At 38.1% G+C, this 20835-nt stretch overlaps 1 protein-coding gene across 5 annotated transcripts in view; it reads right to left on the minus strand.

Moving 5' to 3' along the window:
- STK32B (serine/threonine kinase 32B) overlaps positions 1-20835 on the minus strand; it is a 417401-nt gene that overhangs the window by 381368 nt on the left and 15198 nt on the right. For 2 of the 5 annotated variants that reach the window (XM_064363899.1, XM_012467004.2), the window contains exon 2: positions 1593-1689. The exons of the other annotated variants lie outside the window; for them this stretch is intronic. In XM_064363899.1, the coding sequence (XP_064219969.1) occupies positions 1593-1689 (97 nt within the window). The remainder of the gene's footprint in view (positions 1-1592; positions 1690-20835) is intronic. 5 annotated transcript variants of the gene reach the window in all.

Below are 20835 nucleotides of genomic sequence, written 5' to 3' on the forward strand. Positions count from 1 at the left end.
TCCCCTTTATGCTGTTTTTACCACACATTATAGCTTTATTCATTATGTGCCTATCAACACAGATTAATAAAAACTTTATACAATTTTTAAAACACATAGAATAAAAGGAACTGCTAACAAAAACACATTTACGCTGTGTCTAATTTATCTAGGTAGTTACCTTTACTGGTGTTCTTAATTTCTTCATGCAGCTTCGAGTTACTCTATACTACCCTTACGTTTCATTTCTGAATGACTCTCTTTAGTATCTGTTGCAGGACAAGTCTGCTAGTGACAAACTCAATTTTTGTTTATATGGAAATGTCTTAATTTCTTCTTCATCTTTAAGGATAGTTTTCCAGATATACAATTCTTGATTGAGAGTAGATATTTTCGGCACTTTGAATACAACATCTCACTGCCTTCTGGCCTCCAGAGTCTGATGGGAAATCAGCTGTTAATCTTACTGTACATGATGAGTCAGTTCTCCCTTACTGATTTCAAAATTCTCTGTGTTTAACTCTAAGAGTTTAATTAATATGTGTGGTTCTTTTTTAGTTTATCTTACTAGGGATTCACTGAGTTTCTTGGAAGTGTAGATTAGTGTCTTTCATCACATTTGGATTACTTTTAACCATTATCTTCGAATATTATTTCTTATCTTTTCTCTTTCTCTTCTGCTTCTGGGGTTGCTACACTTGATGGCACCTTATGTGACTCTAAGATACTGTTCATTTTTCTTCATTCTTTTACTTCTTTCCCATTAGCTTAGTGGTCATCTAATGACTATAAAGAGATTTCCTTAAACTCTTGGAAGCAAGAAATCTTCCACCATTTGCAGAACTTTGTGTCTGTGTCAGGGCACACCCTCAACACACAGCCAGATAATTGACAGTTCTGCCTTAGCCTTCATTTCCTGCTGGCACAGACCCTCGAGGTTAGGCAGAGGTGAAAGTCTGGAGCCTTCTCCAGTCTTTCTTGAGGCAGGTGCACAACCCTGGGCATGCACATGAAGCTATAGATTTGCAGAAATAGACAGAAACTTTTGAGCCCTATTTGCCTAAGTATCTCATTTCCCAGAATCTCTTCCAAAGCTTTTTAGTCTATTGTTTGAACCAGCTATTATCTATCACCTCATGTAGTGTTTTAGACAAGTGTCTTTCTTTTCCCAAGTAGCACTGATAAAGTTCCAACTTGAGTAAAATAAAGACAAGCCTTTCCAGCTAGTCTTCTTCCAGAGAGCCAACAAACATACCAAGTAATTATAATTCTGAATGAAAAAGTTCTCTTCTGCTCTCTCTGGTACAAGGCATGTAGGTTGTTATTTTCAAGGCTATTGCTGAGCTAGTAAGCGGAGAATGAGACTAGGGTAAGTTAAAATATCACAAAGCTTGCTGTTCTTAACCAAGGTCAGCTGCTTTTCTTGAGTAAGTGCCTCTTGGTTTGACCAAGCTTTTAGTTAATTTCCCGAGTTCCAAAAAAGTTACTTCTAACAATTTTATCAATACTTTTATTGCTTTTATGAAGCTATGGAATTTCAGAGTTCCTTACTCTGTCATTTTCACTAATGTCCTGTTGGTGTTTGTTTTGAACATAGTAGAGAATGCACTTACATGTTACAGAGAGCTTCCTTAGAACCATCCAGAGCCATGCCTCCAATGTGTGTTTTCTAGAACACCAATTCCATGGGGAAATAACCAGTACAGCATCCTGTGGTGAAATGTTTGTGACATTAACCTTAAATAAAGTTAAACATGTTTCCTTACTGCACAATTTATCAGAATCCTTAATATACTATATTGTCAATCCTGTACCGCTTCAAGAAGAGGAAAGAGTATAAAAATAACTACAGTAGCTAACTTGTGGGCCAGACACTGTGCCAGACATTTTATATTTATATCATTTGCTATTCATCTCACCATACAACATATTTCCCATTTTATAGACAAAGGAACAGAGGCATAGAAATTTTAAGTAAAAATTTCCAACTAGTAATTTTCAGAGTCAGAAATTTAATCAATTAGCTTCCAGGCTGTCCTGTAAACCATACTGCAAGATTTCCCTAACTTAATTTGACCACAGAAACATTTGTTCAGAGAATCTTGACAATTAATGTGTCTCAGAGTACATTCTGGAAAATGCTGAGCTAAAGCACAGTTAATAACTGGGGAACTGATTTGTGCTTTTCTCAACACTTTTACTGTCATAAATCATGCCAGAGGCCCTTGCTACAACATTAAATATTGATTGAAAAATGGAGCATGGAGTTGTTCAACCTACAGATTATCATTACAAAGGAGCTTCTATATTTTAGTGTCTCCTCTGGCATAAGCATTGAAGGTTGTCTTTAAAAAAAGATTCTGGCCGGGCGCGGTGGCTCAAGCCTGTAATCCCAGCACTTTGGGAGGCCGAGGCGGGTGGATCACTAGGTCAAGAGATTGAGACCATCCTGGTCAACATGGTGAAACCCCGTCTCTACTAATACAAAAAATTAGCTGGGCATGGTGGCGCGTGCCTGTAATCCCAGCTACTCAGGAGGCTGAGGCAGGAGAATTGCCTGAACCCAGGAGGCGGAGGTTGCGGTGAGCCGAGATCGCGCCATTGCACTCCAGCCTGGGTAACGAGCGAAACTCCGTCTCAAAAAAAAAAAAAAAAAAGATTCTACTCTGAGATGGTTTAAAAATATAATTTTAATTTATGAAACCATATAAGAACTAAGTGGACTAAGTTAATTTTACAGATTTGTTTTCCTCAATTTTTTACATAAGTTATTTTTTCCAACAAAGAAAAAAATTTGTTTTTAGCACAGAAATATTTAAAAACAAAAATATTTAAAGAAATATAAAATAAAAATCTTAAAACCTTGCATTCAGAGCCAGTTTCTGTCAGCATAACTAAAGCAATCTGAAGATCTTATTTTCTTTTTTTTTTTTTTTTTTTTTTTTTTTTGAGGCGAAGTTTCGCTCGTTACCCAGGCTGGAGTGCAATGGCGCGATCACGGCTCACCGCAACCTCCGCCTCCTGGGTTCAGGCAATTCTCCTGCCTCAGCCTCCTGAGTAGCTGGGATTACAGGCACGCGCCACCATGCCCAGCTAATTTTTTGTATTAGTAGAGACGGGGTTTCACCATGTTGACCAGAACGGTCTCGATCTCTTGACCTCGTGATCCACCCGTCTCGGCCTCCCAAAGTGCTGGGATTACAGGCTTGAGCCACCGCGCCCGGCCTTATTTTCTTTTTTCTTACTTTCTTTTCCTATTACTTGGAATATTATTCTTGTAATCTTATCCTTATTACTTGGAATCCTGCCATAAATATTTATATTATAATCATTTTATCACCATTACAAATTCTTCATAAACATTTTTTATGCCTTTAAAATATTCCATTATCAGAAAGTATCATGATTTACTGAGTATTTTCACTCATGTTAACTATGTAGGTTACTAACCATCTTTCACTGTTGTAAATAATGCTGTTGTCTTTTGTATATAGAAGTTAGGCAGACGGTGCTCAACAACACACACACACAGTGATGCCAATCAGCAAGGCTACATGTGGAAGCCACTTCTCCAACACAGAGAAGTGAAGTCAAAATGGGGTAAATATGATACAGAAAGGTTTGTGGAAATACTGAATTCACAAATCCACCAAAGCAAATTATATTTAAAATATGAGACATCCAAGAAAACTACAAGGATTTTAACACAGAGGTTGGAGGGACGGCAATTACGAAAAAGCAGTGCTGCAGAAACAAACAGACATAGAAAGTATAACAAATCAGGTAACAGGCTGGGCATGGTGGCTTACGCCTGCAATCCTAGCACATTGGGAAGCTGAGGCCAGTGGATTGCCTGAGGTCAGGAGTTCAAGACTAGCCTGGCCAACATGGTAAAACCCCATCTCTACTAAAAATACAAAAATTAGCCACACATGGGGGTGGGCACTTGTAACCTCAGTACTCAGGAGGCCGACGCAGGAGAGTTGCTTGAACCCGGGAGTCAGAGGTTGCAGTGAGCAGAGACCATGCCACTGCACTCCAGCCTGCACAACAGAGTAAGACTCTGTCTCAAAAAAAAAAAAAAAAAAAAAGGTAACAAAAGACAGTCTGTATCTAAGGAAGCAAAATAGATACTATCTCTCCCTTTTGTCATTTAAACACAGATGAATAAGGAGTGGCAATTATTACTTATGTACATACTGAATACTGAGAATAATTCTTCTTAATAATCCTATTCTTTAATAGTTTTAAATAGCAGTAATGTCCATGTGCATTTACTGAGCATGTACTATTTGCCAGTTTCTGTGTAAGGGGCTATCTGAACTCCATCTGATTTAACCCTTAAAACAGAGCAGATGTAATTATAAACAAGTGACACATTCAGAAAATTAGGCTCAAAAGTTGAGTAAATTGCCCAGGGTCTTTCAGAAATATGTGAATGAGCCAAAGATGAAAATACAACTCAGTCAAGAGGCTGTTTCCAGCTGGATGTGGTGGCTCATGCCTGTAAACCCAGCACTTTGGGAGGCTGAGGCAGGTGGATCACAAGGTCAGGGGTTCAAGACCAGCCTAACCAAAGTGGTGAAACCCAGTCTCTACTAAAAATACAAAAAATTAGCTAGGCATGGTAGCAGGTGCCTGTAATACCAGCTACTTGGGAGGCTGAGGTAAGAGAATTGCTTGAACCCAGGAGGTGGAAGTTGCGGTGAGGCCACAGCACATGATGGCACTCCAGCCTGGGCAACAAAGCAAGGCTCCATCTCAAAAAAAAAAAAAAAAAGGAGGCTGTTTCCTTCCACAATCGAATGGACTTTGTTCAACAAACTCCATAAACCAAAATAAAACCATCTCCCAAACAACATGAACTGAAGAAGATACAAATTTTTAAATCCATTTTGAAAAGGAACTATTAACTAAGGCTAAGTTTTAGTCATCCCCAGATTTCTCCAAACAAAGTCTTACAGTTGAAAAATTGTTAGAGCCTTAAAACTGCTCTAGCAATCTAGTGATATGCACTAGAATGTTCATCACATTACTTACATTGGCAAATAAAATGGAAATAACACAGAGCCAACAATTAAAAACTAAGTAAAATAAAGTGTTTATTGTAATATTGTGAAATCACTAAAAAAACTGTATGTAAAAATTGCTATTGTTACATGGAAAATACACACCAATCAAAAGAAAGTTGGAAAGTGGAAAGTGAAATTGCATAGCACAATAAACACATTTTCAAAATATCTATGCATAAGAGAAAAAAAAATCTTCCAGGGAAATAAAGCAAAATTTAACATTGGTTCCCACTCAAAGTTAAGACTAGAGTAGTGGGGGACTTTTCTTTGTGATTTTTGGACTTTTTCCAATTTTTTTTTTTTTTACTATGAACATGTACTATTTTCATGATAGAAAAAATGTAATGAGTATTCCAAACAAACAAACAAAAAACATAAAGAACCCAGGTAGACAATGCACTGGAAAGTAAATACACATGTATTCATTCATTTTCAAAAAGTCAGAGCTGTCACTACATTTCTAGCAGGCAACTGATGCTAGGGATATATGAATGAATCAGATAAACAACAATCTCCATGACAATAGAGCTCTCTCCTCAACAAAAGACTGCATGCAATCCCACTAACTTCTTCACAGACTTCATCAGAAAGTCTTCTCACAAGCTGTTTGGAATACTTCACCTGTGGATTCCTCAATTAGCACATGGGTACCTACAATGCTCCATCTGCCTCATCCCTCTCTCCCTGCCCTGAGGTTGGCCACCTGCATGCACCTCCATGGACTGCAAATGTAAACCTCTGCAGAAGACTCATGAGCACATGCAGACAGCTGACCTGACTCTGTAGGATTGAGAAAAGGCACAAAAACTTGAGAATTTCAGGATACCTCCTTAGGGAAAACAAATGGGAGGCTCTCACTACCTGGTCTGAATCTGCAGGATTAATAAAACACAATCTTAAGAAATCCCTCCAAGGGAGAAAAATAAAAGCTATGGAGCAGGCAGATATGTATAAGGGGTCTAAGAAAGCCTAAAGAAAACCCTAGCTGGGCTGACTACTGCAGGTGTTTCTCTCCTAAAATTAGACATTAAAAATCGGAGGAGACTGCTTTTTCAAATGCAAAGACAGAAAGTCAAGGGTGCCAGAAACAAACAAACAAACAAAAACTTAAGAAAACACAATTCTTCCAAAGAAGCACAATAATTTTCCATTAACCAACCCCAAGATACACAGACTGTCTGACAAAGATTTCAAAATAATCATTTTTTAAGGAAGCTCAGTGAGGTATAGAAGGACACAGAAAACTCTATGAAGTCAGGAAAACAATACATGAACAAAAACTAGAAGTTTAACAAGGAGATGGAAATAATTTTTTAAAAACAGAATTCTGGAACTGAAGAATATGGTGAATAAAATGAAAAATGCAACAGATAATAGCAACAGCCAACTTGATCAAGAAGAATAAAGAATCTTTGAGCTAGATGAAAGGTCTTTTGAAATAATTCATTCAGATGAGAAAAAAAAGAATGAAAAGGAATAAAGAAAGCCTACAGAATGTATGGAAAAGCACCAGCAGAACTAATATATGGACTATGGGAATATGGGAATACCAGGAGGAAAAAAACAAGAGAAAAGGCCAGAAATCTCATTTAAAGAAATAATGGATGAAAACACTGCAAGTATATGGAGAGATTATGGCCATCCAGGCACATGAAGCTTAAAGGTTTCAAATGGTTGAACCCAGACAAGATTTTACGAAAACACATTACAATCAAACTATTAAAAATTAAAGACAGATAATTTTGAAAGCATCAAGAAAAAAGATATTGATTACACATAGGCAACCCCAACTTATGTGTCTGTTGATGGAAACATGAATAAAGAAAATTTGGTGTGTGTGTGTGTATGTGTGTGTGTGTGTGTGTGTATCCATACATGTGTGTATACATATGTGTGTGTATACTGCAAGTGTAAAAGAGCTGTCTAACTTTTACACTTGCAATATAAAACATATACATAACATAAAACATATTAGTCAACCCTAAATACTACTCAGCCTTTAAAAAACAAAAAGAAGGAAATATTGCCATTTCCAACAACATGAATGAAGCTTATGGACATTAAGCTAAGTGTAGTAAGCCAGACACAGAAAGACAAATACTCCACAATCTCACTTATATGTGATATCTAAAAATGCCAAACTCACAAAAACAGACAGTAGGATGGTAGTTACCAGGGGCTGGAGGCTGGGGGATATAGGGGGCTGTTGGCTGAAGGGTACAAACTTTCCCATATAAGATCAAATTGTTCTGGAGACCTAATGGTACAGCATGGTGACTAGAGTTACTAATAATGTATTATAGGCTTGAAATTTATTAAGTGAGATCTCAAGTTTTCCCATCGTATACACAAAAAAGGTAACTATGTAAGGTTATAGATATGTTAATTAATTTGATTATGGTAATCATTTCACAACATTCATGTATATTGAAATATCATATTGTACACCTTAAATATGTAAAATTTTTGTCAATTATCTCAATAAAGTTGGAAAAATATCTGCCTTATAATAGCTTAATTTTAGTGGGGTTGTAAATGACAATTAAGATAAATAAGAAAAGCATATATAGCTAGGTGCAAGGTGAAATGTCAGCAAGAGTGAAAAGCTGAGAAAGAAAGACCAGAGAAGGGATCCTTGAGAAAATGACATTTCAGAAAAGATCTAAAGAAAGCAAGGAAGAAGCCAGGCACACAAGTATCTGGGGAAGAACATTTCAGGCAGGTGGAGCAGCACGTGCAAATGTCCTAAGGCAGTGCCTGAGTGTCCACAGAACATCAAGAAAGCAAATGTGACAGCAGCTGACAGTGAGATCAAAGGTCCTAGGGGAGGTATGGCCCTGGGATATCCAAGATCCAGCAAGAGAGTGATGGGGAAAGTAGAAGACGGTGTCTGAGAGGTGGCAGGGAGCCTGATCATAAAGGGCTGTACAGAATTTTATCCTTGAGCTTCTTCACTGAGAGTAATAGGGAGCCACAGAGGGTTCTGTGTACTGGAGTAACATGATCTTAGTTATGGTGCAATGAGAAGACCCTGGCTGTTGTGTTGAGACCTGGCTGTAGGGTGACCAATCAGGAGACTACTGCAGTGACTCAGACAAAAGAGCACAGTGGCCTGACCCACCTGGGAATAGTGGGGGTCATGCAGAGGGATTCATCACAGACAAAGTGAGAAATGAGGGGTGGGAAAGAAACCAAAGCATCAAGGATGACCCCAAATTTTGCCCTGCGCCTCTGGAAAGATGGAGTTTCCATTAACTGCAGGCAGCAGCTGTTGAGGGGTGAAGATAGAGATTTCCATTTTTAGACACATAGTAATAACCATATACAAAAATTTTCTAACTCTCTAAGCAACAAGAATCTCATTTAAACCAATGAGATTAAAATTTTGCCTTCTTAATTAGCAAAATTTTAACATATTATGTCTCTTTGCTGGCTAGGATGTGGTGAGCCAAGCACTGGCATAAATTTTTTGAATAATTTGAGAATAAATCAAGACCGTTAGAAATATGTTTATAAATTTCACCTTGTAAATTTCCCTTCAAGAAATTTATTCTAAGAAAACAGCAAAAAGTGTAAAGTTTTATGTATACAATTTATACATTCTTATTTCTAAAAATAAAACACTGGAAAGAGCCCAAACATCCAACAATAGGAATATAGTTCAATATATTATTGTATGCCTAAAAGATGGAGTATTCTGCAATCATTAAACATTTTAAGAGTTTAAAACACATTCTTAAAGAAAATGGCAATACAAAATGTAATGCACTATGACTAGGATGTAAAAAAAAGGTTACTAAAAAATGTTTGGAGAGGAATTGCTAAGGCATAACAGTTGTCTCTGGGTGATGAGAATGCTTTTTTCTTCTTTCTAACTGCAATGTTTTCAACATTTTTACTTTCATTTTATAAAGAAAAACAATTTTAATGAAGATAGTTACTCTACGTTCATGGGTTGCTGTGACAGAAACTGAAACACACTAAAACTTGTACCAGCACCAATTCCACTATAACACTTTTTTTCCCTGAGCTGGCCCCCCTTCTCAAAGGCAGAGTTTGATCTTCTGGGAGAGGAGTAATAGAGGGTGAAGGAGGTCTTCTGGAAAAGGTGGGTGGAGGAGAGAAGAGGAGGCCAAGGCCAGGTAGGGAAGCTCTGGCAACCTTGACTTGGGAAGCAGGTAGGTGAAGCTTGCTCCATCAGTCCCCAAAATTCTCTCTGAATACAACAAAGAGGCATCCCAAGTAATACTTAAATCAGAGTGAACAAATGCCACGAGGAGATGCCAGACAGAATCTGGATCAAACAGATTCAGACATAGTTGAACTCCCAACATTTTAGATGCCCAGAATTTGTCAATATTTGGCTAGTGGAAAAGACTCACCTTGCACATATTAACTTCACAATAATATGTCCTTGCATTTCACTTGGTTGAACTTTTAGCTTCCTCTTTTCCTATCATGTCAGTTTGTTTTGTTTTTGTTTTTTCAGGCTGTAAGAGACTCTAGTTTTTCTACCCTAAAGCCATTCTAGTTTCTTCCTGGTTTTCTTTGACTAAGTTTTAGAGATTGAATCCTTGCTGATCCAGGACAAATATGGAAGTCCAGTACATTGTGGCCAGTGATTGGTCCAGGGTGTGGACACATGACCTCCTTATGACCAATAAGCTGCAAGGGGAAGTCTGCACATAGCTTCCAGGAAGTATTGTGCCCCCTGATAAAAGAGGCAAGAGAAGAAAAGGCCCCTTTCCTCCATTACTCCCTTCCTGCTCTTATGTGGGGATTTGTGGGAGCCATGGGAGCCATGCTGAGGCATTGAGAGAGGAGATGCATGAAAAAGCCAATAATCAGAGAACAGTGGAGCAGGCCAGAAAGAACCGGGGTTTTCAATGACATTATTGCATCCTGGGCCACTTCCTCTGGACTTCCTGTTAATTACACAAGAAATATTTGTTGCCTTTTCATTAGCTGAAGCCAAAAGCATCACACAGGATAGGAGCTCCTGCCATCGAGTCTGCCCTAAAATAGGCTTGAAACTGTTACAATGTTTGGGATTCTCCAGGGCGCTAAGACTCCCTGATGTTATAAGGGAAACCTGATTTCCTGTCTTCCCCTGCAGCCTCTTTGCTAAGGATTGCACGGTACTGGAGTTGTTGTACAAAGCTGCCAGGTGTCTTAGGCTAGGAAATAGGTAAGAGGTATTTTGAGCATCTAACCTTGGCTGCAAGGGAGAAGAGGAGAGATCTTGGGAAAAGGGCTGGGGAAGTGCACCCACAGGAAGGCTGTGCAATGGGGTCAGCCAGGGAGAGGCTCAAGCGCCATTCTGATCACTGCAGAGAAGCTGCCTGGAAGTGACTTAAGGAGAATTCTAAGGCTGACTTGAGTTCAGTGGGTGTCTGCCCTCACAGCTGCCTGGGGCAACTGTGGCAATGACAGTGACATCTGAGTGCCTAAGGTGAGACTGGGGGGTAAGGAAACACCACCAAGAGGGTTGGACTGTAAAAGGAAATACCTGCGTGCAGCAGGGAGATGGACAAGGCAGTGAGATAATCAATATTTCTGCTGATATTCCGTATTCCGCTTAGTCTCTCTTTGGTAAACTGACATGGGAGACCATATTAAATGTAACAAACATTAGCAGACTCATTTATTCTTTCAACAAATATTACATAAAAAGGAATGTGTGCCACACACACTGTTCTAGTTGCCACATGTACAGAGAGATATGTGGCAGAAAAGGCTCTTGCCCACATGGGGCTTTACAATTCAGGGCTGTATCTCACATAATCTGGAGTCTTCGGCATAAAAGCATAGTCTGTCCAGAGGCTATCACTGCAGATGATGAGTTCTGAAACAAGGAAGCCTCCCTTTCCCTCTCCTCCTTGAACTTCTTCCCCCAGTGACCTGAACTTCCCATAACAAAACAAAGGAAAAAAATTCACTGCCTAGTACAGTTTTAAAATGATGGAATAAACATTTCTCTTTTAATCCAGACTTAGTTTAAAAAAAAAGTATAAGGATCCTATGATATCAGTATCTGTTCTCAAAATTGTGGCCACTGTTACTGTGGTAAAGATTTATACATGCGAAGTTTATCTTCATTTCCATTTTGCAACCTGTAATTACCATGTATACAGTTCATCACTTAAAATTCAACATCTTTTTAGTACATTTTCCATAGCATTAGCTGAAAAGATGTGAAATGCAGATTATGTCAGTATAGATCAGGCTTGTGAATATGCAGTATTTACCAGTAAATGAAAAAACAATGTAGAAAAAATGCTTATCAGCAATAAAGAACAACAAATTGTGATTCAGAAGACATTAAAAATGCCCCTGTGCTTTTGTCTAGTAATTCCACTCTGGGGAATTGACAACTGCAAGGAAATTATCCTGAATGCAAGATAAAAAATTTATAAGCAAACATGGTCAATTTTGCATCATTTATAAGAGAGAGGAACTAGGAATAAGCTAAATGCCCCCTAAATAGGGGACAAGTGAAAAAATTACAGTACCTCCTTATGATAGAATAATATGCAATTGTTAAAAGGTAACATTAATCTATTATTATGGTAGATTGGATTATTGGTTCCAATTCTTCACTCCTCCATAGTCATACTCTACATTCACATGGATGCTGCTGACTCTTGGTCATCAGCACAGTATACCTCCCAACCTTTGACTTTGGGTTCTCTTGGTCATGTGACTTTCTTCAGCTAATGGGATGGTAACAGGCATGATACAAGCTGAAATGTAAAAAGTGCCTGTAGAGTTGAGCTTATCCTCTTAGCACTTCTGCCATTGCCATGAGGACTTAGCCCATGTTTCTTCTGCATCTCCAGCTGGGGCTGCAGTTCCATAAATGCATGAGCAAGAAATAAATGCTTATTGCTGTATGCTACTGAATTTTGAGTCAGTATGTTATGCAGCAAAAACTAACTGAAACAATCATGCAAACATGTAATTACGTGGACCCTTGCACTGTGCAAGGCAGAGACAAAGTAATAAATATTTATTGAAAGAACAGGAGAATGTTTATATGACATTGTTAAGTGGAAAGTGGAATAAAAAATGAATTTTCAGAATAAAGAAAAACCTATGCTTGAACTAGAACAATAAGAAATCCAACAAAATGACCGTTATTGACAATATTTTCAGGTTTCCTAAATTTTTCAATTTTTTTATAATAAGTATGTATTTTAATATAAAGAATTAAAATGCTGCACCAAAGTTGAATTTGGTTTAAGATTCAATTTAGCCAAAGATAAAGTCATATTAAAAGGAAGAGAAAATAAAATTGGGCACAAGGTGGACACAAGGGTTAATGGCTGAAATGAATTACAAGCCTACTTAAATATATTTTTTTTTTAAATCAAAACACAGCAAAAAGACTGAGAAACATTTATAAGGCAGTTTTCACGGAAGACATGTAAAAAAGTGAATAAAAGTGGCATTATCCAGGAATCAATGTCATGGACATTAATAAAACCCTCAGGTTTCATTTCAAGTTAGGAAAACAAATTCAACAATGCTAACATTTTTTTAAGAGGTGTTATGGCAGAATGATCACACTTGTGCTATACTAGTGGCAACAAAACTTGAGAAACATGGAATACCAATGTCTTATGAGTTATAGATTATAAAGACATTTACATCCTTTATTCCAATAACCACATTGTTGGGAATCTATACTAAAGAAATAACAATACACAAAAATTAATTTCATTGCCCCAAAATGTGCACACAAGCTCCCTTCAAATTCCTGGGTGTCTCTTGAAATGGGCATGAATGGAGTGAAACTCCAAGGAGCCTGGTGAAACAATGGGTGAAGAACTGAAAGAGTTGAGTAGAGATTTCAGCAGCTGCCCAGTGTTGGAGACATAAGAGTCTGAAGTTCAAATTAAGTGTAGAAAGAGTAAGTACCACATCACAGAACTGATGGATACACTCTAGAATGAGAAGCCAAACCAAAAGAGACCCATTCTAACAAAGCCTGAAACCACATAGCTAAAGATCAAAATGAATTTCCAGAAATTGATCTTCCTAGTTGAATAAAAGTCAACACTCTTCAGAGGAAGAAAACAATCTAGTAGAAATCACATAACTGAGAGATACAATATCTGAAATAAAAAGCTCATTGAATAAAATAGTATAGTATTCATTAAAACATTCTGAAATGATAATGCTAGCTAATATTTATTGTGCCAGACATGTGTTTAGTGCTTTACATGTGCTATCTTCTACAATATAGCATCTACAATATCTAGCATACAAAGAAAATTACTAGATATATTTTTAAAAAACAGAAGAATGTGTTCATGGTAAAGAAAACATCCATAGAAACAGACCCAACATGACTAAGATGTTGAAATTAGCAGAATTTTTAAAGAACTTACAGGAAAAATAAATAAATACAGTGGACACAGGCATGAGGAACTTAAGCAGAGATACAGAAAATGTGGGGGAAAAAAACAAATGAAGGTCCTAGAACTAGAAAATATAATATCTCAAATTTTAAAATTCATTGACTAGAAGGAGAAGGCTGGACAATGCAGAAGAGGGGATCTGTGAACTTGTCAGGTCAATAAAAACCATATCCAAATTGAAGCAGAATAAGAAAATATGTTTTACACACACACACACACACACACACACACACACACAGACACACATATATATACAAATGAATAGAATCTCCAGTAGTCCATGGAATGCTATGAAGTGGTCTAAAATACATGTTACTGAAGTTCTAAAAGGAGGAGAGAGAGAGACCAAAAAAATGGGTAAGGGAAATATGTGGGAAGAGAGAGAGAATGTGGTAGAAAATAGAAAAAAATATTGGCTGAAAGTCTTCCAAATTTGATTGTGGATATCAATCCACAATCCAAAAAGCTCTGCAAACCCTAAGAAGAATTAAAGCTAAGAAAAGCACATCTTGATATGTCATAGGCAAACTGATAAAAGATACAGAAAAATTCAGGAATAAAAAACACATTACCTACAGAAGAACAATGATTTGAATGATGGCTGACTTATAAGAAACAACAAAGTCAAGGAGATAATGGAATGATATCTTTAAACTGCTAAAAAAAATGTCAACTGAGAATTCTATGTCTGGTGAAAATATTCTTCAAAATTTACAGTGAAATAAAAATGTTTAATTTAATAAAAACAAATTATTTGTTCTTAGCAAGCCTGTACAAACTGAAAGAGTAACAAATTATTCAGGCTGAAGACAAATAATATGTGATAAAATTTTGAATCCATAAGAAGTAATTAAGAGCACTGGAAACATTATATATGTGGGTAAATATAAAACATTTTTCTTTTTTTTAAAAAAACCTGTTACTTAAAAAATAATAATCACATACCAAGAGTTTTACATCACATGTAGAAATAACAACAAATGACAAAATAAGAAAACAAATGGGAAAACTGAATTATACTATTATGTTTTTTAAATTTCATTTGTAGTAGCGTAATAATGCAAGTAAGACTGTGATAAATTAAAGATGTATATTGTAAATCCCTATAGTACCTTCAGCATAAAAGCCAATAGTTGTGATAGAATTTTTAAAAATCATTAGATTAACTAAAAATACAAAAAGGAAAAAAAGAAGAGCAAAGAACACAGAGAACAAATAGAAAACAGAGACCAAGGTGGTAGAATTAAATCCAACCATATCAATAACTGTATTAAATATAAATAAACCAAATACTTTAATTAAAAGGCAGAAGTTTCCAAGCAAAATACAAAAGGAAGACCCAACAATATGCTATTTAAAGTGATGCTTGTATTCAAAGACACAAATAAATTAAAAAGCTGCTGTGTTCACATTAATAGCAGCCATGTCGAATTCAAAACAAGTAATATTTTCAGAGATAAACAGAATACTTTCTAATGATAAAAGGGTCAATTCATCAAGAACACAAAGTAATCCTAAATGTGCATATATTAACAGAATTTGAAAATACATAATCACTGACAAAATTAAATATAATAGAAAATTCACAATCATACATAAAGATGTTAACACTTTTTTCTCAGTAATTAACCTTTTAAAAAGCAACAAAACTCCATAAGGATACAGGAGACTTACCCTAAGTGAGATTTATAAAATGCTACACCAGTAACTATAGGATATATATTCTTTTCAAGTGTAGATAGTATGATTACCAAGGTAGATCAAATGCTGAGTTACAAGTCTGAATAAATTCCAAATGATTGCAAATAAACAGAATTGGGAGTGAGAATCTGAGACAAGTGAGAGAGGTAAGTCTGTTTGGATGCCTGTTCTAGATTTCTCAGGGTCTTGGTGTTGAAATGGTGAGGCTGAAAGATTAGAGTGAAGGGACAGGAATGAGAAGAGCACAGGTAAGGGGGTATGTGCAATGTCCAAGGAAGGGAAAGGTCAAGGATGACTCTACAGTGTGAGCCTGAGAAGGAATGGAATCGCTGCTTGCTAAAGTAGAAAAGACTGAGGAAAGAGTACATTTGGGGATGGGAAGAGAAGCAAGAGTGCAATTTCTACTAGATTCCCATGTAAAAATGTGCGGTTGCCAATTAGAATTTTGAGTCTGCAGGGTACAAGTTGAGCATGCAAACAAACAGCTACAACAAAGAGAGAGCTGTCTGTGTAGAATATACTAGTAATATTTTAAATAACTATTACTTTAAACTCATTTCAAACCAATACCCTATTTGAGAACTTCTGCCCTATAGGTTTCAGCTATAAGTCTATAGCAGAATTTAACAGTGTATTCCCATTAATTACAAACAGACCGTATTCCCATTAATTACAAACAGATAAATGCATCCAGAAAGATGAGGAGTCGGGGCATCTCACACAAGGGTCACTAAGAGGTATGAGACAAGAAACAAACGAAATTGCCAACCTGTATTCCAGGGCCTGATCTTGGGTTTTGTTTTCTGGCTAAGAAAGAAAAATGATTCTAAATTATAGTCTTGTTTCTCTCCCTACCCATCACATCCCAGAAATTAAAGGAATTGGTAAAATATAAGTTCTGAAAGACTTATAGCCATAGTTTAAGACCATGATACCTCAGAAAGATCAGAAACATTTGTTATTTTCTGGAAGAAATAAAACGCCAGTGCAAATCACTTTCAAATGCAAATCCTAAGCAAGCATAATTCTGGTTAACGCATGAAAGGTGGGTTCTGCTAAGCTCCTTTGATTCTCCAGGAAGATTGATGGCATAATTATACTCTGGAGAGGAAGGTTAAGAAACTGTGTTGAAACTTATTAAATATGACATGCAACGACTTTTCGATTTTGTTTGGAAAGTGTGCTTAAAAATAATTATATTTTAAATGGAATTTATAAATATCTTATACCACTTAAATGAACAGTAGAGGATTCTGCTGCAGCACAATTATGTTATGTCTGATAAGCTTTATTTCCTGTAAGTGAGAACTCACTGGCATTTTCCACAGGATCAAGGGGCTGGAAGGTTTGTAAAGCATCTGTAGGCATATTTTTGTGTTTATATGTACATCAATGTATAGTGGTTAAAAATAACTGTATACACATATGCAAACATAGCCAATAGTATGGGCATTTGCACCCCTCCTCTCTCTCTTGCGGAGTAACATGTTTTCCTAGTGACCAATTTCTTCCCTGCCAACCCATCCTTCAGTCTGCACCTAGTGTGATCATTCCAAACTGAAAACCTGGTCACATCACTCCCCATATTAAAACCACTAGTGTCTCCTCATCTTCTGCTAATAGAGCCAGCTTCAGGGACCTGCAACCTGTGCCTACAGTATTCTGCTCTCAGGAGGGCTCAGTGCTGGGTTTAATGATCTCCAAGTAAGATAATTTCCGAAGTCATGAGGGTTTGGGCTTCAACATGGCTCATTTTGGGAGACACAATTCAACCTACAGCAGTAGGCATTCAAGGACTTTTCTCGTTTTCCCCTCAAGCACCTAAAATGACAGACAACAGGGGCTCATTATCCAATCCTCCCTAAGCGCCCATTCCAGCCCCCAGTCTCTCCATAGGGCCTGCCAAGAAATACAGCAAAAACAAGACTCCAAGACTCAAAAGTCAGCTTGCTCTTTTGTCTTTGAGATTTCGCTCTGGAAGTGATTACCACGGAGCATGCACAGGAGCAGAAGTTATACATCCAGTGCTCCCATCCACCATTCCTCCATTTTCATATGTACGAATGCCTTCTTGTGTGATGCTCCATGAGCACAGCCTTCTGTGGACTCAGGAGGTCCCACAGGATCCAAAGGGAGTGCAAGATAAGTGGGTTTCATCTGCAGCTGGGTGCTCGGCACACTGATGGCCCTAAAAGGCTGCACATTCTGTTCCATCCAGAATAACTTGCTTCAAACACAGCAAGGGAGAGATGGTGCTCTGAGTGAATGGAACCACCAAGGAACTCTACCATATCCTTTCTTACTTGTGTCTTTGTGTCCAAATTTCACCTCTTTACAAGGACACCACTTGAATTCTACTGGGCTCACCCTAACGACCTCATTTTAATTTGATTACCCTGTATCTCCAAGTAAGATCATTTCCAAAGTAATGAGGGTTTGGGCTTGAACATGTCTTATTTTGGGAGACACAATTCAACCTACAGCATTAGGCATCCGAGGACTTTTCTTGTTTTCCCTTCAAGCACCTAAAATGACAGACATTTTCTAAGGACAGAGCTTATTATCTAATCCTCCCTAAGCCCCCGTTCCAGTCCCCAGTCTCTCCATAGGGCCTGCCAAGAAATACAGCAAAAACAAGTCTCCAGGACTCTAAAGTCAGCTTGATCCACATCAGCAGCAACAACGTGACACAAGGAGACTGCTCCCCAAACACCAGTTCCACATGACTTGCCAGAGTCAGGCTTCTAAAAACGGGCCTCTGCCTTCCTGACAGGTAGCATGAGGGTTCAGCCAAAGAAGCTTTGAGGACAGAGTCCATTGGAATGTGCTGTTTCCTAGGAGAATGGAAATGAGAAAGAACTGCCTGACAGCTGGGATGGAATGTTAGCTGGGAGGAAGCCAGAGCAACCTTCTAGCTGAATAAACAGCAGCCCCCTGCCTGCCTTCTCTCTATGTTTTATTGCCTCCCGTGTTGAGCCAGGCGTCCTCCTGAGTGCTGCCCACGTATGATGAAGCCATTCATATATAGCTACCTCACTCTACCCTCACACGTCAGAGTGCATCCCCATTCTCCAGTGGAAGAAACTGAGGCTTGGAGAGGATAAGTAGTTGGCCCATGGTGACACAGCCAACATGCAGAAAAGGCAGGATTTGAACCCAGACTTGTGTGACCCCAAAATCTGTGCCTTTGACCTCCATGTAGAATCTTCAGTCATAACCTTATATAGTGCTTATTACTGCCAGACTGTGTAAACACTTTACATATATTAACCTATTTAGTACTCACACCAATGTATGAAGTAAGTACCATTTAACCCTCATTTTACAGATGAAGAGACTGAGGGTCAGAGTGGTGAAGAAACTTACTCAGATCACTCAGCTAGAAAGTAGCAGAACCAGCTTTCAACTCCAGGCAATTCAGCTCCAGGGTCTGTGCTCTTAACCACTATGCTATGTCAGGGGCATCTCTGGTGGAATTTTCCATGATGGAGCTGGATAGGGGTCTTGGTACATCTCAGATACACATAAGCACAAGGCCCATAGCCTATCTCTAAACTGGGCTAGAAGGTGGAGTGCAGTTTAGAGAACTGCCTAAAAGAGCACACTGTGCAGCTCCAGTATCAAAAAGAAAGTGTGGTGCTAACACTCCCTCAAGAACCTGCCACTACACTGAACTAAAACACAAACCCCTAAGCTGAGCATACCCTACAGACCTATCCGTAGCTCCAAACTTGCATCTGTACAACTGCTGTGCAACACTACTGCATTTACACATGCATTCCAAAATCATCCATGGAACAAGTCACACACTTAAAGGTCTACAAAAGGTTAACAATATCAAAGGTTACTATCTACTGGACATTTGCCAAGGGAGTAGCTCTTACGTTCTTGTGACATACATACGCATACACAAAGGTAACTATGTGAGTAATGAATATGCTAATGAAAAAATCTTACTGAACTGAATATCACTGTTTTGCATCCATCTTAATTTTTATTTTATCTTATTTTCTGTTTAGAGTGGTCACAATCCAGCTCAAATTTAAAGCAGAAGTATAAAGTGTCCCTGTAAGAAAAATCTATAAAAGTCATCATTAAGATAGAGAAGAGTGTCAAACGATAGTACAGGTAGTACACGGCTATGGCAAAAAAAATAATTCTGCAAGTGGGATGTAAATTAATGAGTCTTGGGAAAGGCCAACATGAGAGAAAGAGCCTTTCAGTTACACAGAAAGAAGTGAGACCAAGCTCCACAATTTTATCCCCTAAGACAACTCAGTTAACCTCTTGGAACTCCAATATCTTCAGGTATAAAATGGAGCTAACGAAACCTCTCTCACACTGTTACTCTAAACATTAGAAATTGGCAACCTGGCTGGAACTGGAGGCCATGATTCTATGTGAAGTAACTCAGGAGTGGAAAACCAAATGCTGTATATTCTCACTTACAAGTGGGAGCTAAGTACACAAAGGCTTACAGAGTGCTATAACAGACATTGAGACTCAGAACAGGGGAGACCGGGAAAGTGTGAGAGATGAAAAACTACATACTGGGTACAGCGTATGCTCCCTCAGTGACTGGTACACTGAAGTTTCAGACTTCACCATTATATTAGGTTGGTGCAAACGTTATTTTGGTTTTTGCCATTGAAATTTGACTTTCAATGGATGAATTGTATAGGTTGGTGCAAAAGTTATTGCGGTTTTTGCCATTGAAAATAGCGTAAACAATTCATCCATGTAACAAAAAACTACTTTGATATGGTTTGGATTTATGTCCCTGACCAAATCTCATGCTGAATTATAATCCCCAAGGTGGAGATGGGATCTGGTGGGAGGTGACTGGATCATGAAGGAGGACTTCCCACTTCGGTGCTGTTCTCATGATAGAGTGCTCACGAGATCTGGTTGTTTAAAAACATGTGGCACCTCCTCCCTCTCTCTTATCCTCCTGCTCCAGCCAGGTAAGATGTGCCTGCTTCCCCTTTGCCTTTCGCCATGATTGAAAGTTTCCTGAGGCCTCCCTAGAAGCCATCATGCTTCCTATACAGCCTGCAGAAACTTGAGCCAATTAAACTTCTTTTGTTTATAAATTACCCAGTCTCAAGGTATTTCCTTAGAGTAGTATGAGAATGGACTAACACACACTTGTACCCTTAAAGCTGTTGAAATAAAAATAAAAATAAAGATCATATAACATTACATATAACAAATGTTTGGCCCATAGTAGGTGTTTATTAAATACAATTTTATTTTCCCTTTCCCTATGCTTTCTCCTTTAGATACTGGGAAGGAACCTATAACCTTTCAAAGGTTACACAGTGATTTTTCTTAGTCTTTTCTGATACTCTAGAACCAGCAGCTACAATGATAGCCACTTTCTAAAGCAGTGGGGCCTACAGGAGAAACCTCGAGAGCCCCAGACCCAGTCCTTGTGAAGTCTACAGTCTTGTGGGGGAGACTGACTGATATGGTTTGGCTGTGTCCCCACCCAAGTCTCATCTTGAACTGTAGCTCCCATAATCGAATCATGAGGGTGGGTCCCCATCCTGTTCTCATGGTAGTGAATAAGTCTCCATGTAGTTCCCATTATTGAATCATGAGGGTGGTTCCCCAACCTGTTCTCATGGTAGTGAATAAGTCTCACAAGATCTGATGGT

The sequence above is a fragment of the Aotus nancymaae genome, unplaced genomic scaffold (assembly GCF_030222135.1).
Source record: "Aotus nancymaae isolate 86718 unplaced genomic scaffold, 86718_ANA_hifiasm-v0.15.2.pri h1tg000006l, whole genome shotgun sequence".
Classification (NCBI taxonomy): Eukaryota; Metazoa; Chordata; class Mammalia; order Primates; family Aotidae; genus Aotus; species Aotus nancymaae.